Genomic DNA, 21,247 nt, shown 5'->3' with positions numbered 1-21,247 from the left:
AAAATGCTTCACAGACTTCTATGCTTCCCTGTATAGCTCTAATACCCAGATTAAAGATCAGGATATAACTGTTTATCTAGAGAATATGGAACTCCCAATGCTTAATCAAAACCAACAAGATATAGATAGACCTATAACCACTGTGGAAGTGATAATGGTAATCAAATCTTTAGAAAATGGCAAATCACCTGGGTTAGATGGTTTCCCTGGGGAATATTATAAAATGCTATCTGATTGCTTGGCCCCCCCATCCAGCTGTATGGACTGGACTCCCTGTATGGCCCCCCCATCCAGCTGTGTTAGACTGGGCTCCCTGTATGCCCAGTCCAACACAGCTGGTATCACAGTCCTGCCTAAACCTGGTAGAGATCCCACATTATACGGCTCATACAGGTCAATCTCACTAATAAATCAAGATTTAAAAATCTTATCCAGAATACTATCACTTAGGCTAAACAAATACCTACTGCACCTAGTACACCTGGATCAAGTGGGATTTGTGCCACATAGGATGGCGGCAGACAACGTGAGGAAAATATTAGATTTGGTACGGTGGGCAAAGAAGGAGAGTATTCCCGCAGCACTGTTATCTATAGATGCGGAGAAGGCCTTCAATATGGTCCATTGGCCTTTTCTGTTTTAAACATTGTCCAAAATGAATTTTGGGCCTTTCTTTTTAAGCTGGATCAACCAACTATATACAGCACCGCAAGCAGCAGTTAAGGTCAATGGAGGATATGGAGACAGATTTGCCATCAGGAGAGGCATTTGCCATTTTTCTTGAACCCTTTGCTACTAGAATTCTCAGGTCTGAGGGCATTCTAGGCATACCTATAAAGGATAGCACTTTTAAACTATCACTCTTTGCAGATGACATCATGTTCACCCTCTCGCATCCCACCCGATCACTAGTGGAGGTGGAAACTGAATTATACCGGTTCAGCAATGTTTCCGGATTTAAAGTAAACTTGGAAAAATCTGAGTTGTTGAGTATAAATTTATCACAGAATGATATACACCAAATATCTAATACACTCCCTTTTAGATGGGCTAAAAAATCGCTGAAATATTTAGGGGTTCATATCAACGCTAATATAGATGACCTACACGCTCTTAACTACACTCTACTTTCCAGAGCTATTGATCGAGATTTGGATAAGTGGTACAAGGGGTCTTTTACATGGCTTGGCTGAATTGCAATAATCCAAATGAATGTTTTGCCTCGATTTCTGTATTTATTTACTACCTTACCTATTTTCCTATCGACAACCTTCCTACATAAGACTCAAAGGAAAATCTTTGATTTCATCTGGCGCAAGCATCTACCACGGGTGGCCCGATGTGTTCTCTATCAGCATAGAAAACAGGGTGGGCTAGGCGTACCAGATTTACAAGCATAAGAACATAAGAGATTGCCATGCTGGGTCAGACCAAGGGTCCATCAAGCCCAGCATCCTGTTTCCAACAGAGGCCAAAACCAGGCCACAAGAACCTGGCAATTACCCAAACACTAAGAAGATCCCATGCCAGAACTTAGTATTAATGAAAAACTATAATCTGTGCCCCGTTCACTTAACATGGTAAAAAATCAACAATGAAACCTGAGATTTTGTTAGTCCTTTTTCCGCTGAAAGGTTCCTCCAAATTGAAGTGTGAATCACATTGCATTCGGCAGTATATTCAGCCTCTGAAGCCCACGCTGCTATGCTGAGCTATCCTTGATCCGATAAAGTCTCTGATGGCGTACTTGATTTGTGAGCTGCCCTCCTTTTAGGCCATTCAGCCCGTTGCCATTTTGAAGCTGTGGTGGATCGTGGCTTAGGGGCCTCTTTTGCTTGCTCAGGGAGCTCTAGCGGAATGCCTGCACCCAGGAAAGCCGGTATGGCATCTGGAACAGTTTTTATTCGGTATGTTTTGCCCACCTGTTGAAATGATAATGCGAATGGAAAATTCCATCTGTATTTAATGTCGGCTTGCCGCAGCGCCGCCGTCACCATACGTAAGTCATACCTTTTTTTTATACAGCTGCTCAATTGAAGGCAGTAATAGTCATGAATCGGGTCGCTCATCCCAAACAATGGGTCAAAGCCGGTCAGTTGATGATTGGCACAATGCCTATGACAGCCTTGCCTTGGCAACCAAGAAATACTTGGATAAATATTCTATGTATACCGTGGTCCTTAGAAACCACTCTTAAGATCTGGGATCGATGGAGAGAGAAGGTAGTGGGAAACCATCTCTACTACTATCAAACTTCCCTAGCACATAATTCAAAGTTTGCAATTGGATACCAATCCAAGATTTTCCGGGAATGGCAATATAAGGGTATCACAGCCCTTGGTCACTTGATCCAGGGAGGGGAAATAACGACCATGGCACAAGTACTGGACAAATATGACCTATCGCAGGAAAGTTTCCTGCCTTATGCCCAAATTCGACATTTCCTTATTGAAATATGTTTAAACCAGAGCATGAGAGAGACCCGATCTCTTTTTGAGAACATGTGTATCAAAGCAGATGCAATTTCTAAAGGGGGTCTCCAAATTATACTCTATGCTCATTACTAAGACCAACCACCTCTACCCCACCTGTTAAAATGGGAAGCAGATATGGAAGAACAAATCCCTCCTAAATTAAGAAATCTGATATTTCAAAAAGCAAGCAAATTCTCAATTTCTGCCCACCTGCAGGAAAATAGTTACAAAATGCTATATCGGTGGCACTTAGATCCAGAAAAACTACATAAATATATCCATCATTATACTACATAAATATATCCATCATTATAGAGATTGCGGGGACATCAGATTCTATTACCACATATGGTGGGAATGTAAGAAGATTCTTCCATTTTGGAAAGCTATGAATCCGTGGTTGATACAGATATTTGGAATCAACATTATACTAACACCCATATCTGCATTATTGAATGCCCCCATAGAACTGTTGAATGGGACTGAACAAAAATTAAGTATGCACATCTTACTAGCTGCATGTGTATCTATTGCCCAACAATGGAAATCGGATAAAATACCCACATTAGGAGAGATACTAATGAAATTACAATATCATAAGCGCTTGGACTTCTTGACTGCAATACAACCTTGATTTAGAAGCCGTTACAACCACCTAGTGGTATTCTTTGAAATTTACTATTATTTATCCCTAATTTGAGTATAAAACTAGCCATGACAAATCTGGTATCGATGTGAACAATCATACTGACAACATAAATGTCTATTGTGTTCCCAACTTTCATTCTATGCTATTTTCCATTATTTGCTATTCATTACTTCTTGCTTTAAAAGTCTTAGTGTGCTGGACACTTTTTAGGACAAGGACGACTTACCCAGCATTAATCATATATAGAAAACTGTTTTTTCAAGTGTGCTAGAGCAACGGTCAAGCGACTTCAAAGATCACTAATCGCTACCACTAGCTATGGATGGACATTGATGGGACTGTGCAGGAGGGGGGTTAGGGGGGGAAGGGACGGGGAAATAAAGATTAGGAAATAAGGAATGGAGTTAATACTTTCTATTTGCTCATAATTGTAAGCAATGATTCACAAACGTCATACTCCAACTGTCAGTTCATAGTTTATTGTTGTATAATGCAATGTTTTGATGTTACATGTACTTAACAAAATTGAATAAAATATAAAAAAAACAAAAAAAAAAAAAGAGTAAACGGGCACCTTCGTATTCCACGTTTTCGCATGGAGACCTTGAGATCCGTCATTGCATTGGTGCGAAAGTTCCTGGTGTCTCTGGATCTCATGGAAGCTTACCTGCACATCGGCATTCGGTCCGACCACCAGAAATTCCTGAGGTTCGCCATCATAGGACAACATTTCCAGTTTTATGCCCTGCCATTCGGCCTCGCCATGGCACCCAGGACTTTTACCAAAGTGATGATCGTTGTGGCGGCACAACTTCGGAAGAAAGGTTTCTTCGTTAACCCGTATCTAGATGGTTGGCTAATTCAGGCAATTGGAATTGCTATGCCGCGCGGCAGTTCAGGTGGTTAATTTATTGGAATCACTCGAATGGGTGATCAACTTTGCCAAGAGTCAGCTGATTCCTTCTCAGTCCTTGGAATTTCTAGGGGCCCGGTTCGATACATGGCTGGGCCGGGTTATTGGACAAGCATCCTCCCAAAGTCTGGGATTATTTGCGGGTCCTTGGATCAATGGTGTCCACCCTCGAGTTGTTTCCCTGGGTCTTTGCTCATATGAGACCTCTGCAGTCAGCATTGCTGTCCCGTTGGAGTCCGGTGTCTGAGCAATTCATCTTCCTCTGCCTCTTACAGACTCTGCTTGTTCCAGTCTAGATTGGTGGCTCAACTTGGACAATTTGAGCCGCGGGGTTTCCCTGGAAGTCCCCGATTGGACTGTGGTCACTACAGACGCCAGTCTTTCTGGCTGGGGAGCGATGTGTCAGGAGACGTCTGTGCAGGGCCAGTGGTCGAAGGAGGAATCCCAGTGGTCAATCAATCGCCTGGAGACCAGAGCAGTGAGATTGGCTCTGCAGGCCCTACAATCGAGGCTGCAAGGGAAGTCTGTCAGGATTTTGGCCAACAATGTGACCACAGTGGCTTACATCAATCGACAAGGAGGAACCAGGAGTTGTCCAGTGGCGAGTGAGGCGTAGCAGTGATTATCTGGGAGCAACATCACTTGGTCAGCCTGGTGGCCTCTCATATCGTGGGGGTCGACAATGTTCAGGCCAACTTTCTCAGGCGGAACTGGCTCGATCCTGGGGAGTGGGATCTCTCTCCAGAGGTGTTCAACCTCATCTACAAACGGTGGTCCAGACCCAGCATGGACCTGATGGCAACGTTTCGCAATGCCAAGGCTCCTCGTTTCTTCAGTCGTCACCGAGAGCCAGGAGCGGAAGACGTGGACACTCTGGTTCTCGCCTGGCCAAAGGACCTTCTTCTGTATATGTTTCCTCCATGGCCTCTCATTGGCAAGGTGCTGAGACACATAGAATCTCACCCATCAGAGGTGGTTTTGGTGGCTTCGGAATGGCCGAGACGTCTGTGGTTCACGGATCTAGTGGACAGACCCCTCCGGCTGCGAGACCTCTCGAACCTTCTTCGTCAGGGGCCTGTTTATTTAGAAGAGGCAGATCGCTTTTGTCTAGCGGCATGGCTTTTGAAAGGCACGCTTAAGGATTAAGGGCTACTCTGATGCGGTTGTGGCTACTCTCTTGCGGTCTAGGAAACTTTCTACTTCTCTGGCCTATGCCAGAGTCTGGGGGATTTTTGAGTCATGGTGTATTGATCAGGGGGTGGCTCCTGCTGGTGCTTCGATTTTGCATATTTTGTCCTTTTTGCAGGCTGGACTCACTAAGGGCCTTTCCTGCAGTTCGTTAAGGGTTCAGGTGGCGGCTCTCGGTTGCTTCCGCGGTAAGGTTGCCGGAGTAGCATTGGTGGCACATCTGGATGTGGCACTTTTCTCCGAGGAGCCAAACATTTGCTTCCGCTGGTCAGGAACCCTTGTCCATCGTGGAGTTTGAACCTGGTTCTCAAGGCTCTGTGTGGGGCTCCTTTTGAGCCAGTGAAGAGGGCAACGCTAAAAGATTTTACGTTAAAGACAGTTTTGTTTTTCTTGTGGCTATTTCCTCAGCTTGTCGAGTGTCTGAGCTTCAGGTGTTATCCTGCAGGGAACCCTTTTTGAGGATTATAGACACGGGAGTTTCTTTACGAACGGTTTCATCTTTTCTCCCAAAAGTTGTATCCTCTTCATTTGAATCAATCGCTGGAGCTCCCTTCCTTTACTGACTTCGATCGGGCCGATCCACAGTCGAGGGACCTGAGGAAGCTGGACATGCGTTGCGTTATTTGGAGGTTACTAACAGTTTCCGTATGTCAGACCATCTGTTTGTGTTGTGGAGTGCCCCTCCCGAAGCATCCAGGGCTACAATTTCTCGCTGGTTGAAGGAAGCTATTGCGTCTGCGTAAATGCTTCAAGGCCGAACTCTCCCGGTTGGGCTACGAGCGTATTCTACCCGTTCGCAGGCAACGTCGTGGGTAGAATGTCAACAAGTTTCGCTGCAAGAGATTTGTAGGGCGGCTACATGGAAGTCAGTTCACACCTTTGCGAGGCATTACCGGTTGGTTTGGTGAAGCTGTGATACGAGTGGAACTCTCAGGGTCCCACCCTAGCTAGAAGAGCTCTGGTACATCCCAGGAGTCTGGACTGATCTGGGTACAAACAGGGAAAGGAAAATTGGTTCTTACCTGCTAATTTTTGTTCCTGTAGTACCATGGATCCGTCCAGAGTCCCACCCATTTTCTGTGTTCGGATGATGAGAGTCCGCTTGATCAGTGATTTAATTTTCTACAAAATCATTTCCTTTTACACGCTCACAGGTTCTGTTTGTCTTGGACTTAGTGAGCAGGTTGCCTGCGGTTACAGGTTTTTTAACCCCCGGTTCTTGCGGGGCCGTTGATTTGTTATGAGAGTTTTATCTTGTTCTGCTTTGATACAGTTAAATACTGATGGACTGTAGGTGGCACCTCAGGGTATAGGGCAGAGTCTGTCAAAACTTCTCTGTCTCCATCTGCTGGTGGGGAGGCAAATCCCAGGAGTCTGGACTGATCTGTGGTACTACAGGAACGAAAATTAGCAGGTAAGAACCAATTTTCCTTTTATATCAACTGGCAGGGAGGAACCAAGAGTCATTCAGTGGCACAGGAGACTCAGGAGTTAATCCTTTGGGCGCAGCAGCATCTAGTTCAGAAAGCAGCAGATTTTCTAAGTCAGTCTTCTCGATCCAGGAGAATGGGAATTGTCGGAGTTAGCAGTTCGGCTCATTTGCGAGAAATGGGGCCATCCACATGTCGATCTGGTGACTCGTCACAATGGGAAGGCTCCTCACTTTTCAGGAGACAGCTGGAGTACGGAGCCAAGGGCGTGGTCGCTCTGGTGTTGCCTTGGCCTCGTGGAGTTCTACTTTACATATTCCCCCCTTGGCCTCTGGTAGGCAAGGTCTTGTGTCGGATAGAGAGGCAACCGGGGGATGTGGTGCTGGTAACCACTGAGTGGCCTCGTTGGCAGTAGTTCGCAGATCTGGTCAACCTGGCGGTAGACGGACCGTTGCGATTCAGTTTTCTCCAGGCCCCATATTTTCCGACCATGCAGATCGCTTTTGTCTAGCGGCTTGGCTTTTGAGAGGATGCGTTTGAGAGACAGAGGGTACTCAGAGGCGGTTATTACTACCCTTCTGCAAGCAAGATGGAACTTGACTTAGTTGTCGTATGTCCGGGTCTGGAAGGCCTTTGAATCTTGATGTTTGATTAAGGGTGTACAGGCTTTTATGCTCTTCCTTGTCTCACATTTTGTCGTTCCTGCAGGAAGGTTTGATCAAAGGCCTAGCCTTCAACTGTATCAGAGTCCAGGTAGCGGCCTTGGCTTGCTTAAGAGTTAAGGTTGATGGGTACGGCTTGTCCATTCAACCCAACATGCTCAGATTTATCCAAGGGGTCAAAAATTTGCACTCTCCAGCGAGGAAAGTTTGTCCCTGCTGGAACCTTAATCTCTTCTTCCGAAGTTTGTGTGAGGTTCATTTTGAGCCTATCTGCAAAGCAATGCATATATACCCAGGAGTCTGGACTGATCCATGGTACTACAGGAACGAAAATTAGCAGGTAAGAACCAATATTCTTTTCCTGTTCATACCAGATCAGTCTAGACTCCTGGGTTTTGCATCCCTGCCAGCAGATGGAGACAAAGTTTTACTGACACTGTACATAAACAAGTATGCCACCTGCAACCCCTCGATATTTCTGTCTCCAGTAGATGGTGTAAAACCTGCAGTCGAGAGAGAGAAAAAAAAAATTAAAAGACACAATTTCTGCATTCTCTCAGGGGGTTGTGAGGTCCTAGTGGGACCATCCCCTCTGGTTTGAGGCAGATGAGCAGGGAGCTGGTGACTCTTCTGGTCGCTCAGTCTGGAGGTCCATGGGGTGGACATCTGGTGATCCAGAATCCTCATCCCCCATGACACAGTGCTGGAACCTGCTGGCAGTTCTGTACTGTAAGCCCAGTGGAGCAGGGAAGTATCCTTTTATATGGTTTGTCCTGGACTGGTTTGCTAAAGTTTGGCAAAAGGAATGGAGATGGATATAGCCAGTGGTCTGACTCTCTTCTGATCTGCCATGTGGTCTGTGCTTCTGGAACCTGAACCTCTGTACCAAAAGAAAATATTGGCTTCTATGTATCTTTATTTGTTCTTAGAGAGTAAAAAACAAACAAACATGGAGAACAAGAAACCAGTTAGAGGAATTTGTGCAGCATTGGGGTTCTGGGGGTGCTACCTTAGCAGCTCGGAGAGCTCAGCGATGGGGTTTTTCAGCAGCTTCTCTGCCTGCGGAGGAAACCGAGTGTTAGCTCCATAGCACCGACTGTTCCCTTGGTAGCCGTAAAGGGTGCTAGTGGTGCTGCAGATGCGGGAAGGAACAGTGTTGCATGTGCGGCAAAAGTGGCATGGCATCGAACATTGCCACTCTGGTAGGAGAAGCATTAGGGTGTCCGCGGCTGGCCGATGGGACAGGTGCTAGTTAAGTGGCATGGACTGGGCCACAGGGATCGTGCCAAGAGAGAGAAAATTAGAGCAGCAGTGGCTAGCAGGGCCTCTCTTCTCTGTAGTGGGGGAACAGTGGCCATCTTAGATGCAGCTTCTGCGTTGCTGGAGGATGTGGGGGGAAGGCCTGGCTTAACTGTGTCTGTTCAGCCTCATAGATGGATTCCAGGAAAAAATGGGTCTCCGGGAAGGAGCTCTGATCCTGGGAGGACTTTTTTTTTTCCGCAGTGTTTGCTAGTATTGCACAACGCCTTCTCTGGCACAAGGGATACTGCTGTAGGTGGACCCTATCTCACAGTTCTCTTGACACAGGGTAAATCCAGGATTTTCCCTAAATGGCAGGATTGTGGTAAGGCTCCACTGGTTCAGAGGCTGATGTCCTCAGGGAGACCTAGCTCTTCTGGAAGATGGAACTCCTTCCTTTAACCCCCCCCAGTAATCTGGAGCTAGGGCAGTTGATTCACATGGAGGGTCCCCATGTCCCGGCTAAAATGTGTCCTTTCTGCTGGCTAGTTGAGAGGGTCCTTTGAGGAGGAAAGTTGGCGGGGCCATAGCCAAGCTTTATCTGCGACCAAGGATGCTCTAGAGTTGTTCAACCTTACATAAGGAGGATGCAACAGTTTCAGTGGTGACTATAAAGACCACCATTCTGGTGGCAGGGTCAGTGGCACTGAAGAACACCCGGGTCCGGGTGTTCAAGGTCTCATTGTGGAGTGTCTGAGCTGCAGTTGGCAGCGGATTCATGCAGGGCATCTGAGCGGGATGCAATAGCTCCAGGGTTCACAGACAGTACTGTCCGTGGATACGCAACAGTCGGAGAGCGAGTAGGCCAGAGTGGCTTACACTGCAGATACTTTGGATGTTCGGCTGCATATGTCGACAAGGAATGTGAGGTTCACTGTTTCGAACAGAAGTCTCTTCAGCTCCGATTCACAATTTGGCAGTCTTCCCTTCATGAGAGGCCTTGGTTTAGTGACTGCCAGGGGAAGTGCTTGGGTGGGTCCAAGAGGACAGATTAGAAATTCCATAATGGCCAGACAAAGGATCCTCCTCTCGGAGGCAGGTGTCTGCTGTCCTTTCTGGATTCCCGTGGCAGCTTGGAGTAAAGGTGCTCAGGGTAGCATGGCTGGACAGTTTGTTTGTTTATTTGTTTAAAAGATTTTTATATACCGTCATTCATAGTTACATCACAACGGTGTACAATATGTTTTGCATCTAAAAAAGATATTCACATAATCAAATATACAATAAAATATAAAACAACCTTAAAACATCTAAAAAAAAAAAAAAATACAAATCATATAGCATACAGTTTTAAGTCATACTGAAAAAATTATTCTAAGGGCTGGCTGCAAAAGCTTGTTCAAAGAGCCAAGTTTTCAGTCCCTTTTTAAAATTCCTGAACTCTGATTCAAGCTGTAACTCAGCTGGTAGAGTGTTCCATGTGTTTGGGCCTGCTATAGAGAGAACTCTTTCCCGTACTAATGTTAGGTGGGCAGTATTTAGTGAAGGAATGGAAAGCAGACCTTTGTTAGCAGATCTTAAAGATTGGTGTGGCATGTGCATTCGTATAGAAAAATTTAGCCAATCTGTTTTTTGAGCATAAATAGCCTTATGAATGATACAGCAAGTTTTATACCGAATCCTTTGAATAATGGGAAGCCAGTGCAAACTAATCAGAATTGGAGTGATGTGTTCACGCCTGTTATAATTTGTTAGTACCCGTGCGGCCGCGTTCTGCAACACCTGCAATGGTCGCAAAGTTGACTCTGGAAGTCCTAATAAGAGAGTTGCAATAATCTAGTGATGATAATATAAGGGCCTGTAATATGGATCGAAAATCATTAAGTTCTAGTAGTGGTTTTAGACATCTAAGGACTAAATTTTATAGTATCCATCTCTTGTTTTCATATAGATATGCTTTTTAAAATTTAGTTCACAGTCTATGGTTATCCCTAGGTCCCTGACTGAGTCAGCTAATTCGATTCTGATATGTGATACGGAAAAAACTTTTTTAATATCAGGTTTAGATTTTCTTTCAAGAAGGATGATTTCGGTTTTTTCCATATTAATGGCAAGTTTCATGTGTGTTAATAACTGTTTAATTGCAGATAAGTAAATATTTGTTTCTTTGAAGGTTTGTTCAAGGGTATCGACTATGGGAATAAGAATCTGTATATCGTCGGCATAGATGTAGAAATTTAAACTGAACCCAGCTAGAAGATATGGCAGACTGGCAAAAGATAGATGTTAAATAAAGTGGCAGACAACGCCGAGCCTTGCGGTACTCCTGTATTAAGTTCATACCTATCAGAGTTTGATTCACCTATTTTTACCTGCAAAGATCTTTGCTGGAGGAAGGAAGTCATCCACTTAAGTGTATCATTTACTGATCCAATCTCTTTCAATCTGGTTATTAATGTATCATGATTGATTGTATCGAACGCAGCTGATATATCAAGCAAGATAAGAAGATATCTCTGACCAATGTCGAAACCTTTCAAGACTGTCTGTGAGTGATATTAATAAAGTTTCCATATTGAGTTGCCTAAAACCAAATTGATTTGAAAATAGGATGTTATCCTCTAAGTGTTCATATAATTGTTTATGTACAATCTTTCTAAGAATTTTTGATATGAAGGAAAGATTAGATATGGGCCTATAATTAGATATCGCTTCAGCATCCAGGTTTGATTTTTTTTTAAGATTGGTTTAATTATAGCAGATTCTAATATCTCAGGGATATACCCTTCCTTTAGGGATAGGTTAACGATCTTAGTTATTATTGGAGCAATGATTGATGCTAACTGTTTCAAAGCTGACGGTGGAATTGGGTCTAATGGATATATCGCAGGATTTAATTTTTTTATGACATTTTCTATTTCAACGATAGAAGCTTCCTCAAAGGAGGACCATTCCGGTACATCCCTTTTTACCATTTTAAGTTCTTGATTACCAATATTAGGTATTGCGGCGACAATATTCTCTACTTTTTTTTGGAAAAAAATTGCAAAATCGTTACATTTAGATTCGTTTAGAATAGTTGATTCAGCATTGGGGGCTTTTGTAAGGTTCTTAACTAATGTAAACAGTGCTCGAGGATTATTATTAAAGTTCTCAAATTTACTTTTGAAATAATTTTTTTTTGGCTTCGTTAATCAAGTTTTTTTATTTATTAAGTTGGGATCTATACATCCCTAACGTTTGATTATTTTTTGTTTTTCTCCATGTTTTTTCAAATTTCCTCAAGACAGTTTTTGCTTTACATATTGTGTCATTATACCATGGCTGAGAGTGTTTGGTCACTTTTAATATTTTGGTTTTCAAAGGACTAATGCGATCAGCAATCGCATTTGTCATATTTGTCCAAGAGGATATGGCATTTTGAGAATTAGTTAAATCAAGAGTAGAAAATTGCTCTTCAAATTCTGTTATTAGTATCTCGGATTGAAATTTAGGGCGATAAGTGATCAATTGTTTTACTTGATTTGTTATATCATTAGCCGATCTGCTTTGAATGGTACAATTAATCAAAAAATGGTCAGACCATGGAACAGGTACTTGAGAGATATCATGAGAATGAAGTTTGGTAGAATTAATTAAAACTAAATCTAACGTATGGCCGGCTCTATGGGTAGGACCTTCAATTAGTTGTTCGTAGCCGAGACTAGACATAAACTCCAAAAAAAAAAAGTGTAGCACGTATTGTTTAGAGGTTTCTCATCAACATGCATGTTGAAATCTCCTACAATTATGGATAGTTTATTAGGTTGCAGTGTTATGGTTAGTAATTCGATCAATGGTGAAATATTATGATCAAGCAAGCCTGGGGGACAGTAAATTAGGCATAGTTGCAACGTTGCAGATTCGAAAACTACAACTTCATAAGGTTCGTCAATATGTATTGGTTTTAATTTTAGTTTAAGTTCATTCTTAGTAATGAGCATAATTCCACCTCCTTTATGTCTACTCCTGGGAAAAGAATGAGCTGTGTATACGTTGTCAGAAATAGTTTGCAATTACTGAGTCATGGGGTTTAAGCCATGTCTCAGTAATTGCAACAAAATCTGGCTTTTTTTTCATGCAAAATATCAATAATAGTTTTTTTGGTTAATGCTTGGATATTAACAAGAAAGAATGTTAGGAGAAACAAATTACTACATTTATGTTGATCCATGGTAGGTACAGGGGTAAGCATACGATTGTACATAGGACTATATTTCTTTGTTTGCTTTGAATGATTTACTTACTTACTTACTTACTTACTATTGGCCGTTTTCTTTAGTTGATATGCTCCTTTGTATAAACAGGTGGGTATCTTCTGTCCTGTAAGTAGCACATGTTAGCTACTGTGGTGTATAGTTGTAGTAATAGCGTGTTCACTTGTCGGTATGGTAATTCAAAATAGGATCAATATCTGTGAAGAAAAAAGTTAGATATCAATAGATTTTATTCGTGGCGAAACGAAGGGGCGAACAAAAGGGCAAACCCCTTTGGCACGCGTCACCTGGTGGCGACGCTGGTGGCCCTGCGCCACGTTTATGGCCTCCCCAGTGCCCTTAGATGACGTAGCCAGCAACTGGGGAGGGAACAATGCTTTGATGTTGAGTCTGGGGTTCTGCTGGTATTGGTGGTGCTTTTTGTAGAACAGAACAGCGGTAGTTCATGTCGCCTCTGCTGGATTCGAGTCAGAAAGGTGATCGTGCAGGTACGGGCAGTCCTTTTTATACTGGTGGCCCTGTGCTGCGTTTATGGCCTCCCCAGCGCCCTTAGATGACGTAGCCAGCAACTGGGGAGGGAACAACGCTTTGATGTGGAGTCCAGGGCTCTGCCGGTATCGGTTGGCCTGCTTTTCTGAGGCAGGGATCTGGATAGCAGTGGACCAGTGGGTCCTCATTCTCATCGGATGTGGTTATGTTGTAGAATTTTCTCAGGAGGACCATGGGGCCTATATGAGCTCTCCATGTGCCGCCCCTCCAAACTAGAGGTGGTTCGCTCAACTACCTAGAGGAGTGGGGCAAGAGATGATATTCCATCTAATTCGAAGCCCGAAGGCAGAAGACTCTTCTGTGTCTGAGGAGATGCAGGTGGCTCTGTGAGGGCCACATTGCCAAATGGAGTCTCTTTGCTTGGTGGTTGCAGCTGTCCGCAAAGGAGAGAGTTTTCTGGCTATTTTGGTTCTCACAGATGCATATATACTTATTCCCTTCAGGAAGGTGCATCAGGGATTCTTCCGCTTCACGCAGCTGAGAGTGTGTGTGTATTTTCTTGTGCTCCTGTTGGGTTAGGCCGGTACTGCACATGTTCACCAATATGATGGGGATCCTGGCTGAACGCAGTACTCCAGGTGAAGCCTCACCAAGGAGTACAAGGGCATAACTATCTCTCTTTTTTTTTTTATTTCTTACTGGTTATTTCTTTTTTTATACATCACAACATTCTTCTGGCTTTAGCTATTGCCTTGTTCCCTGTATGTACCCGGATCAGTCTAGACTCCTGGGTTTTGCCTTCCCTCCAGCAGATGGAGACAGAAGTTTTGAAGTGACTCTGCCCTATATCCTGAGGTGCCACCTAGAGTCTGTCAGTATTTCTCTGTCTCCAGCAGATTGTGGAGGTGCAAATCCCTTCAGTCTGGATTAGCTAGAATTCTTTACATTACTTAGATTAGTTTTAAGACTTAGCCTGATGGGAAAAAAAAAAAGGGAACTAAGGTACTTTAAGCCTCCCAGGGGGTTGTCAGCTCCTGGTGGGACCATCCTCCCTGGTAATAGAGGCTGTGGGGGTCCTGGCTGAACGCAGTACTCCAGGTGAAGCCTCACCAGGGACCTGTACAAGGGCATCACTATCTCTTTTTTTGTTTCTTACTGGTTATTCCTTTTTTTATGCATCTCAACATTCTTCTGGCTTTAGCTATTGCCTTGTCACATTGCTTTGCTGCCTTCAGATTGGCAGACACTATCACTCCAAGGGCCCTCTCCCAGTTTGTGCACAATAGTCTTTACCTCCCCTCATATACAGTTCTTTTGGATTACTGCACCCCAGATGCATGACTACACTGTTACATTTGCCGGCTCTCTGGCTGTCCTGCAAGCCAGCTCACTCACCTAATCCCAGGCCCCCCACGAAGCGCAGCAGAATGCTGCTGATGAGCAACTGGACACCACCGCTCCTGCTTCCTTCCAACGCACAGAACCTGGGCAGATTTAAAGGGCTGGCGGCACCTTCAGAAGACATCACACTTCTAGCTCTATAAAGGGCCTCCTCGGCCTTTCCCTCACTACCTCAACAACGGGTCGACTACCTTTTCAGTAATGTGAGTTGCTGTTTCCTCGCTCCATGTCTTCAGCTTTGCCTTGCCTTCATCTTTAGCCTTGTACAGCCTTCCATGTCTCTAGCCCTGCCTTGCCTCCTTTGAACTGAATCCTGGTACCGACTATAGCCTGTGCCCTGACCTTTCTTGTCTGCTGCCTTTCTTGACCATGGCCTATGACCTGACCACCCTTGCCTACCACTTGCCTTGATTACAGCCTGACTATGGAACCTCTCTTAATTTTCGCCAGAGACACTTACCTATGAAGTGCTGGCCTCCGGAACCCAAAGGCTCAACCTGCATGGAAAGTGGCTGGTATATGCAAAGTCCCTGCTAAGTATCTGCATCATCTTCTGGTAGTGAGGAGCTCCTGGGCCTTCCCAGTAGGTGGTGTCAACCTCAATCCAGCACAAGTGTCCATAACTTTAACATGCACGTCTTGGCATTGAATCCCAGCTGTCAAATCTTCGATCAGTCTTCAGGCTTTCTTAAATCACTTTTAATTCTCTTTACTCCTTTAGGCGTGACCACTCTGTTGCAGATCTTAGTATCATCTGCAAATAGAAAAACTTTACCTTTTATCCCTTCTGTAGTGTCTCTCATGAAAATATTAAGCAAAATGGATCCCTATTGCACTCTGCTTAACAACGTTCTTTCTTCAGAGTAGGTTCCATTTACCATTACCCACTATCTCCTGTCAGTCAACCAGTTTGCAATCCATGCCACTACCTTAGCACCCACTCCCAAGCTTCTCCTTTTGTTCATTAATCTTCTATGGAGGACCATATCAAAGGCTTTGCCGAAATCAAGTAAATCACATCTGGTGCACTTCCTTGATCCAGTTGTCTAGTCACCGAATCAAAAAAAATCATTCAGATTTGTCTGACAAGATCTTCCCCCTCGTGAATCCAGATTATAGACAGGGCTGGAGTGACCATTAGGCAGGACTAGGCAGTTGCCTAGGGGCGGCATCAGTGGGCAGGGCATCGCTGGGATACGTGAGGGTGCCATTTTCAAAATATGAAAGGAGGGGTGACAGCAGTCACAGAGAACTCACTAGGTTTGTGCAACATGGTGTGTGTTTGCAATTAGAGAGAGTGAGAGCACTGTAAGATGGAGACCATAACACTATATATCTACCACTGTCAGAGGGCCACATTCAATTCAGGGTGGGTTTGGGGTGGGGGACAGGGGCTGGTGTTACATTGTTCTGCCTAGGGCACTACAGACCCTTGCACTGGCCCTGATTGTAGGTAGTTCACTATCCTTTCCTACAGCAGTGTCTCCATTAATTTTCCTACCACCGAGGTGAGGCTAACTGGTCTGTGATTTCCAGCCTTCTCTTGGCTCTCACTCTTGTGAAGTGAGACCACCACTGCTCTTCTCCAATCTCATGGCACCACTCCTGTTACCAGGGATCTATTGAACAGGTCTTTTAGCGGACCCACTAGCACATCTCAGCTCCCTCAGTATCCTGGGATGTTCCTCATCCAGCCCCATGGCCTTGTTCACTTTCAGTTTTTCTAGCTCTTCACATACATTCTCTTCTATAAATGGAATTTTGTCTACTTCTCCCCCATCATTGTTCTTGTAAACCAACAATGGTCCTTCTCCAGATCATCTCTCCACACATTGCTCCTTGTTGCCTTTCAATTTCACTATACCACTTTGGACCTTCCTTCTTTCTCTAATATATCTAAAAATGTTTTGTCATCTCGCTTTACCTCTTTGGCAATTGTTTCTTCCACTTGATTTTTTGCTTTCCTGATTTTCTTTTTATCTTCCTCATGTTCACTGGGGATTCTTCCCTGTGATCCTTTTGGGATGCTGATGGGCAGTCTAGATTGACCATATGGTCTCTATCTGACCTCATGATCTATGTTTCTTATTGCACAGTGCTGTTGTGATGTAATTCACAATGATGCATAGTTATGTCCTTTGATCACTGCTGAAATGTTTTGTGTTGAAAATAAATTTGAAGAGTATATATGCATATATCTGGTCTTGAACTCTTCTCCCATTGCTTGGGTCCCTGTCTGTGTAAGAGGTACTTGCTGCATGGTTTGCATGATGTCGTATCTTGCCATGGAGAGAAATGTCATTCATTAGAGTCTTTGCAGCTTGAAATGCCTCCATGCCTGTTGCTTCTCTGCTCTCACCTGCTGCCCTTACCACAACTGCAGCATCTTTCATGATGTGCTCCTCATGCCTGCAGGGATGCCTTACGGTAGTCGGGAGAATTCTCTCCTTTACTCGGAGATCCCCAAGAAGGTGCGGAAGGAGACACTGCTACTGTTGTCATGGAAACAGATGCTGGAGCATTTTCAGGTGAGAGGGTGGAGGAAAGCAGAAATGGACCTAAGAGAGGGAGGGTGGCCAGGATGTAAAGAGAATAGTAATAAGTTAACGGATGCAGTGAGGGTTGCCTTTTATTATTTGAACTGTCAATTCTGAGTGCTCCTGCCTCCTAATTATATCATTATTAGAGAAAATCAGAATACTCTCTGCTCTAAATACTACCTAGCTAGCTGTTGTATGATCTTTTGTAAACTGGAAACTCACTGGGTGGAAAACAAACTGCCTTTTATTCTTAGGCACAAGAAAAGTTTTGTTGCCATTCCCTCTTGCAGAACGCTGTAAACTGACTGAGAGGGCATGCAATATTCTTAAGTGACTGCACTTTTTTGCTTTATCTGTGCCATAGCGAGGGATCTCGGGCCATGGGGAATTGGACAGTTGAGAATATCTGGGACAGGTCAGGGTGATAAGAGGGACCTTGGGGGTAACCAATTACCTGCTAAAGGTCATTGGGTTCTTGAGGTGACATTTTCTGGCATTTTTTTCAAGGTCTAGGTAAATGTTATCTTTGCTCAAAATCAGACAGCCTTACAGGCAGTATTACACTTAATACCACCATCGTGACCCAGTGTACACATTCTAGTGTTTATTTTGGATAATTGTAAGCTCATATCATAGGTGCCAGGCTCAGATAAATTTTTGTTTTCCTAGCGTGTAGCAGATGGACTCAAAACAAGTGGGTATAGTGTGCTCGTGCTAGCAGTTGGAGATGGATCTGACGTCAGCATGGGTACATATACCCCCACAGGAAGTGAAGCAATTCAGTAATTTCCGTCTCCAAAGCAGTTTGGAGCTCCTTCACGCTCGCTGAACGTTCTTCCAAATTCTAACGACTAAATGTCTAGACGATATCTACTAACGACGAGCCCCGCACTCCTGCGGTGATACCAGTCGGTCCCTCCCCCAGTTGAGTTTCCCGAGGTGATTTCCGTGGTCCCTCGGAGGTAAGTGCCTCGGTCCGGTGGCCGACTCGCGGCAGGGACCCAGCCCCCGAGCGAGAAGGGCTTGGGCGCGGCCTAGAGGCAGCCTCTGTCCCGGCGTGGACTTGGCCCCCGAGCGAGACGAGTTCGGGCGCGGCCTAGAGGCAGCGGGTGCATCTCCTCGAGCGCGGCGGTGAAGGTACTCGCCCTCTCCCCCCGCAGCCGGAGACCGCCTGGGTTGCAGCCGGGAAGCGCCGAAGACAAGGTAAGGCGTATGGTTGTTGGTCTCCGAGGATCCGAGGAGAAGCAGAGTGTGCCCCTGGGGTGGCCAGTTAAGTAGGCCGCCATTTCGTCTGCCTGCTCACTATCATCTTCTACCTGAAGCGTCCCGCCTATTGCTACGCGCACGGCGATAGGCGCACATCCATAGATAGGCGCCCCGTTCATAGGCGCACATTGCTAGGCGCAAAGTTCATAGGCGCACATTGCTAGGCGCCCGTTCATAGGCGCACATTGCTAGGCGCAAGTTCTTAGGCGCCCGTTATAGGCGCACTGCAATAGGTGCACATTGTTAGGTGCACGTTGCTGAACGCTGGTTTCAGGCACCTGCTTTTCGCGCACAATGCAGACTCTTATTGGGTTCACCGGCGGCATGGAGCATAAGAGTGACCAGGCTTCGGCAGTGCTGGCACCTCCAGATTCAGGCATCAATCTCTGCTCTGCATGCAACCTCAGGGCCACACAGAATGAGGATGCAGACTCCCTATGTGCCCAATGTGAAGAGGCCTTGGGAGTCCCGGGCCAGGGCCGGTCACAGTCCAGCGTTCTTGCCGGTTCCTCAAGGAACACTCCAGAGCCAGCAAGCAGCGGGGAGCAGCCAGTGAACCAGGGGGCCCTGGTGCCCATGCGGCCAGATATGGCTTCGATCTCCTGGGTGGAATTATTCAAAGGGATTCATACCTTTGTCACGATGCAGTCAGCTCCCCGACCAGGTCCGTACGTCCAGAATGACCCGGCCCCTGGACCCTCGCGGCCTAGGCGCGGCCACTCGCCACCTGATGGCCCCAATTATGGGGATTCAGACGACCCGGCAGAAGAAGAGGAGCCCCCCGAGGAGGGAGAGCTTCCCTCGGGGGTAGAACCTTATCGGACCATGCGGCGCTTCTTTTCCAGGGCGGATCTTCCAGACCTGATCTCGCAATGCCTGTCGGAACTGGCCCTTCCGGGCCATGACACCCCAGGGGAACCTAGAGTGAACCCCCTGTTAGAGGGCCTGCGCCAAACTTCTCACCACTTCCCCTCCTACAAGTGGCACAGCAGCTAATTGATCTGGAATGGGCTGCACCGGAGGCTCCATTCAAGGGGGGTCGGGCCTTGGCTGGCATGTACCCCTTAGCCCCAGCAACTAAGGACATTTATTTTTATTTTATTTTATTTAAAGATTTTTATATACCGACATACACTGAGTATCACATCGGTTTACATAAAACATGAACTTGGCATAGTAGCACTTTACAGGGAACTAGTCATATAAACATGTAACTTGCAAAAGAATAAATACAAACACAAAAACTTAGCTTAAAGCAATGAACGTGAGCTTGGATTACAGTATTTACAGAGGATTTATACAAAGAGCGACTTGTAAGGGGTAGGTAGATGAAACAAAGATCAGGTTGAACAAGGGGGGGTACGGGGGGGGAGAAGGAGAGGGGTAGACGCCATAGTCAGCGCAATTGTGAAGTGCACCACCATCCTGGTGGAAGGAAGGACGGCCCTCAAGGATACACATGACCGGCATATGGACACCATCCTGAAGCAGGCCTTTGAGGTGGCAGCCATGTCCCTACGAATTGCGACTTGCTGCACGGTGGTGACGCGTTTCTGCTTATCTCAGGCTCGGAACAACACCCCGGGAGAAGGGATGGAATCAGCTGTCATTCCTTACTGACGCAGCCTCCGACCTCGTCCGTACGGCAGCCAAGGGAGTGTCATCCTCAGTGGCAGCCAGGAGGCAGCTCTGGCTACGTAACTGGTCGGCTGACTCCTCCTCTTCCAAGACACGTCTCACGAGTCAGGCAGACAGTCGGCCTGACTCCCAAAAGAAGAGAAAAGCTCAAGAATCGGCTGCAGGCCCTGCTGCACGCCGTCCGGCCCACAGCGTGGGATTACCTACAAGTCCTCGGCCTGATGGCATCCACTCTGGAGGTGATACCATGGGCACGGGCGCATATGAGGCCGTTACAACGTGCCCTCTTATCCCGGTGGAGCCCGCTATCACAAACTTACACCGTACACCTACCTCTACCAGCCAGGGTACGGAATCAGCTGCGATGGTGGCTGCAGCAAAGCCACAGGAGCCGGGGGTCCAGGATGTCCTCTCCGACCTGGACCCTGCTCACAACAGACGCCAGCCTGAGCGGCTGGGGCGCACATTGCGAAGGACTCACCGCCCAAGGGCGGTGGAGCAGAGAAGAGTTGGGATGGAACATCAACCGACTAGAGGCACGGGCAGTCAGGCTAGCGTGCCTGCGATTTGCCCACAGACTGCGACACAGAGCAGTCAGAGTGATGTCAGACAACGCCACTACGGTGACATACATCAACCGACAGGGCGGAACCAGAAGCCAACAGGTATCCCTAGAAATAGCTCCCCTGATGACTTGGGCAGAAGCAAATCTCCAGGACATCTCCGCCGTCCACATCGCCGGGAAGGACAACACCACGGCGGACTTCCTCAGCAGAGAAAGTCTACATCCCGGGGATTGGCAACTGTCACCCACAGCGTTCCAGATGATTGTGAATCGATGGGGGACCCCGGGCATGGACCTACTAGCGGACAGGTCCAACGCTCAAGTATCCCGATATTTTAGCCGCAGGCAGGATCCTGTCTCAGGGGATCGATGCACTGGTACAACCATGGCCCCAGGGGATCCTGCTGTACGCTTTTCCGCCATGGCCCCTGCTGGGCGCCATTATACACAGGATTCAGCGGCACAGAGGCCTAGTTCTTCTAGTGGCCCCGGACTGGCCAAGAAGACCCTGGTACGCAGAAATGAGAAGATTGCTGG

General features: G+C 46.1%; 1 protein-coding gene across 3 annotated transcripts in view; it reads left to right on the top strand.

The window, feature by feature from the left end:
* Window positions 1-21,247, top strand: part of DPP9 (dipeptidyl peptidase 9) — a 199,699-nt gene that overhangs the window by 15,128 nt on the left and 163,324 nt on the right. For all 3 annotated transcript variants that reach the window (XM_029614573.1, XM_029614571.1, XM_029614572.1), the window contains exon 4: window positions 17,117-17,229. In XM_029614573.1, coding sequence (XP_029470433.1) covers window positions 17,117-17,229 — 113 coding nt within the window. The remainder of the gene's footprint in view (window positions 1-17,116; window positions 17,230-21,247) is intronic.

This window comes from Rhinatrema bivittatum, chromosome 8, assembly GCF_901001135.1.
Source record: "Rhinatrema bivittatum chromosome 8, aRhiBiv1.1, whole genome shotgun sequence".
Classification (NCBI taxonomy): domain Eukaryota; kingdom Metazoa; phylum Chordata; class Amphibia; order Gymnophiona; family Rhinatrematidae; genus Rhinatrema; species Rhinatrema bivittatum.
The sequence above is the reverse complement of the archived record's forward strand: the minus strand, read 5'-3'. Positions and strand labels throughout refer to the sequence as shown.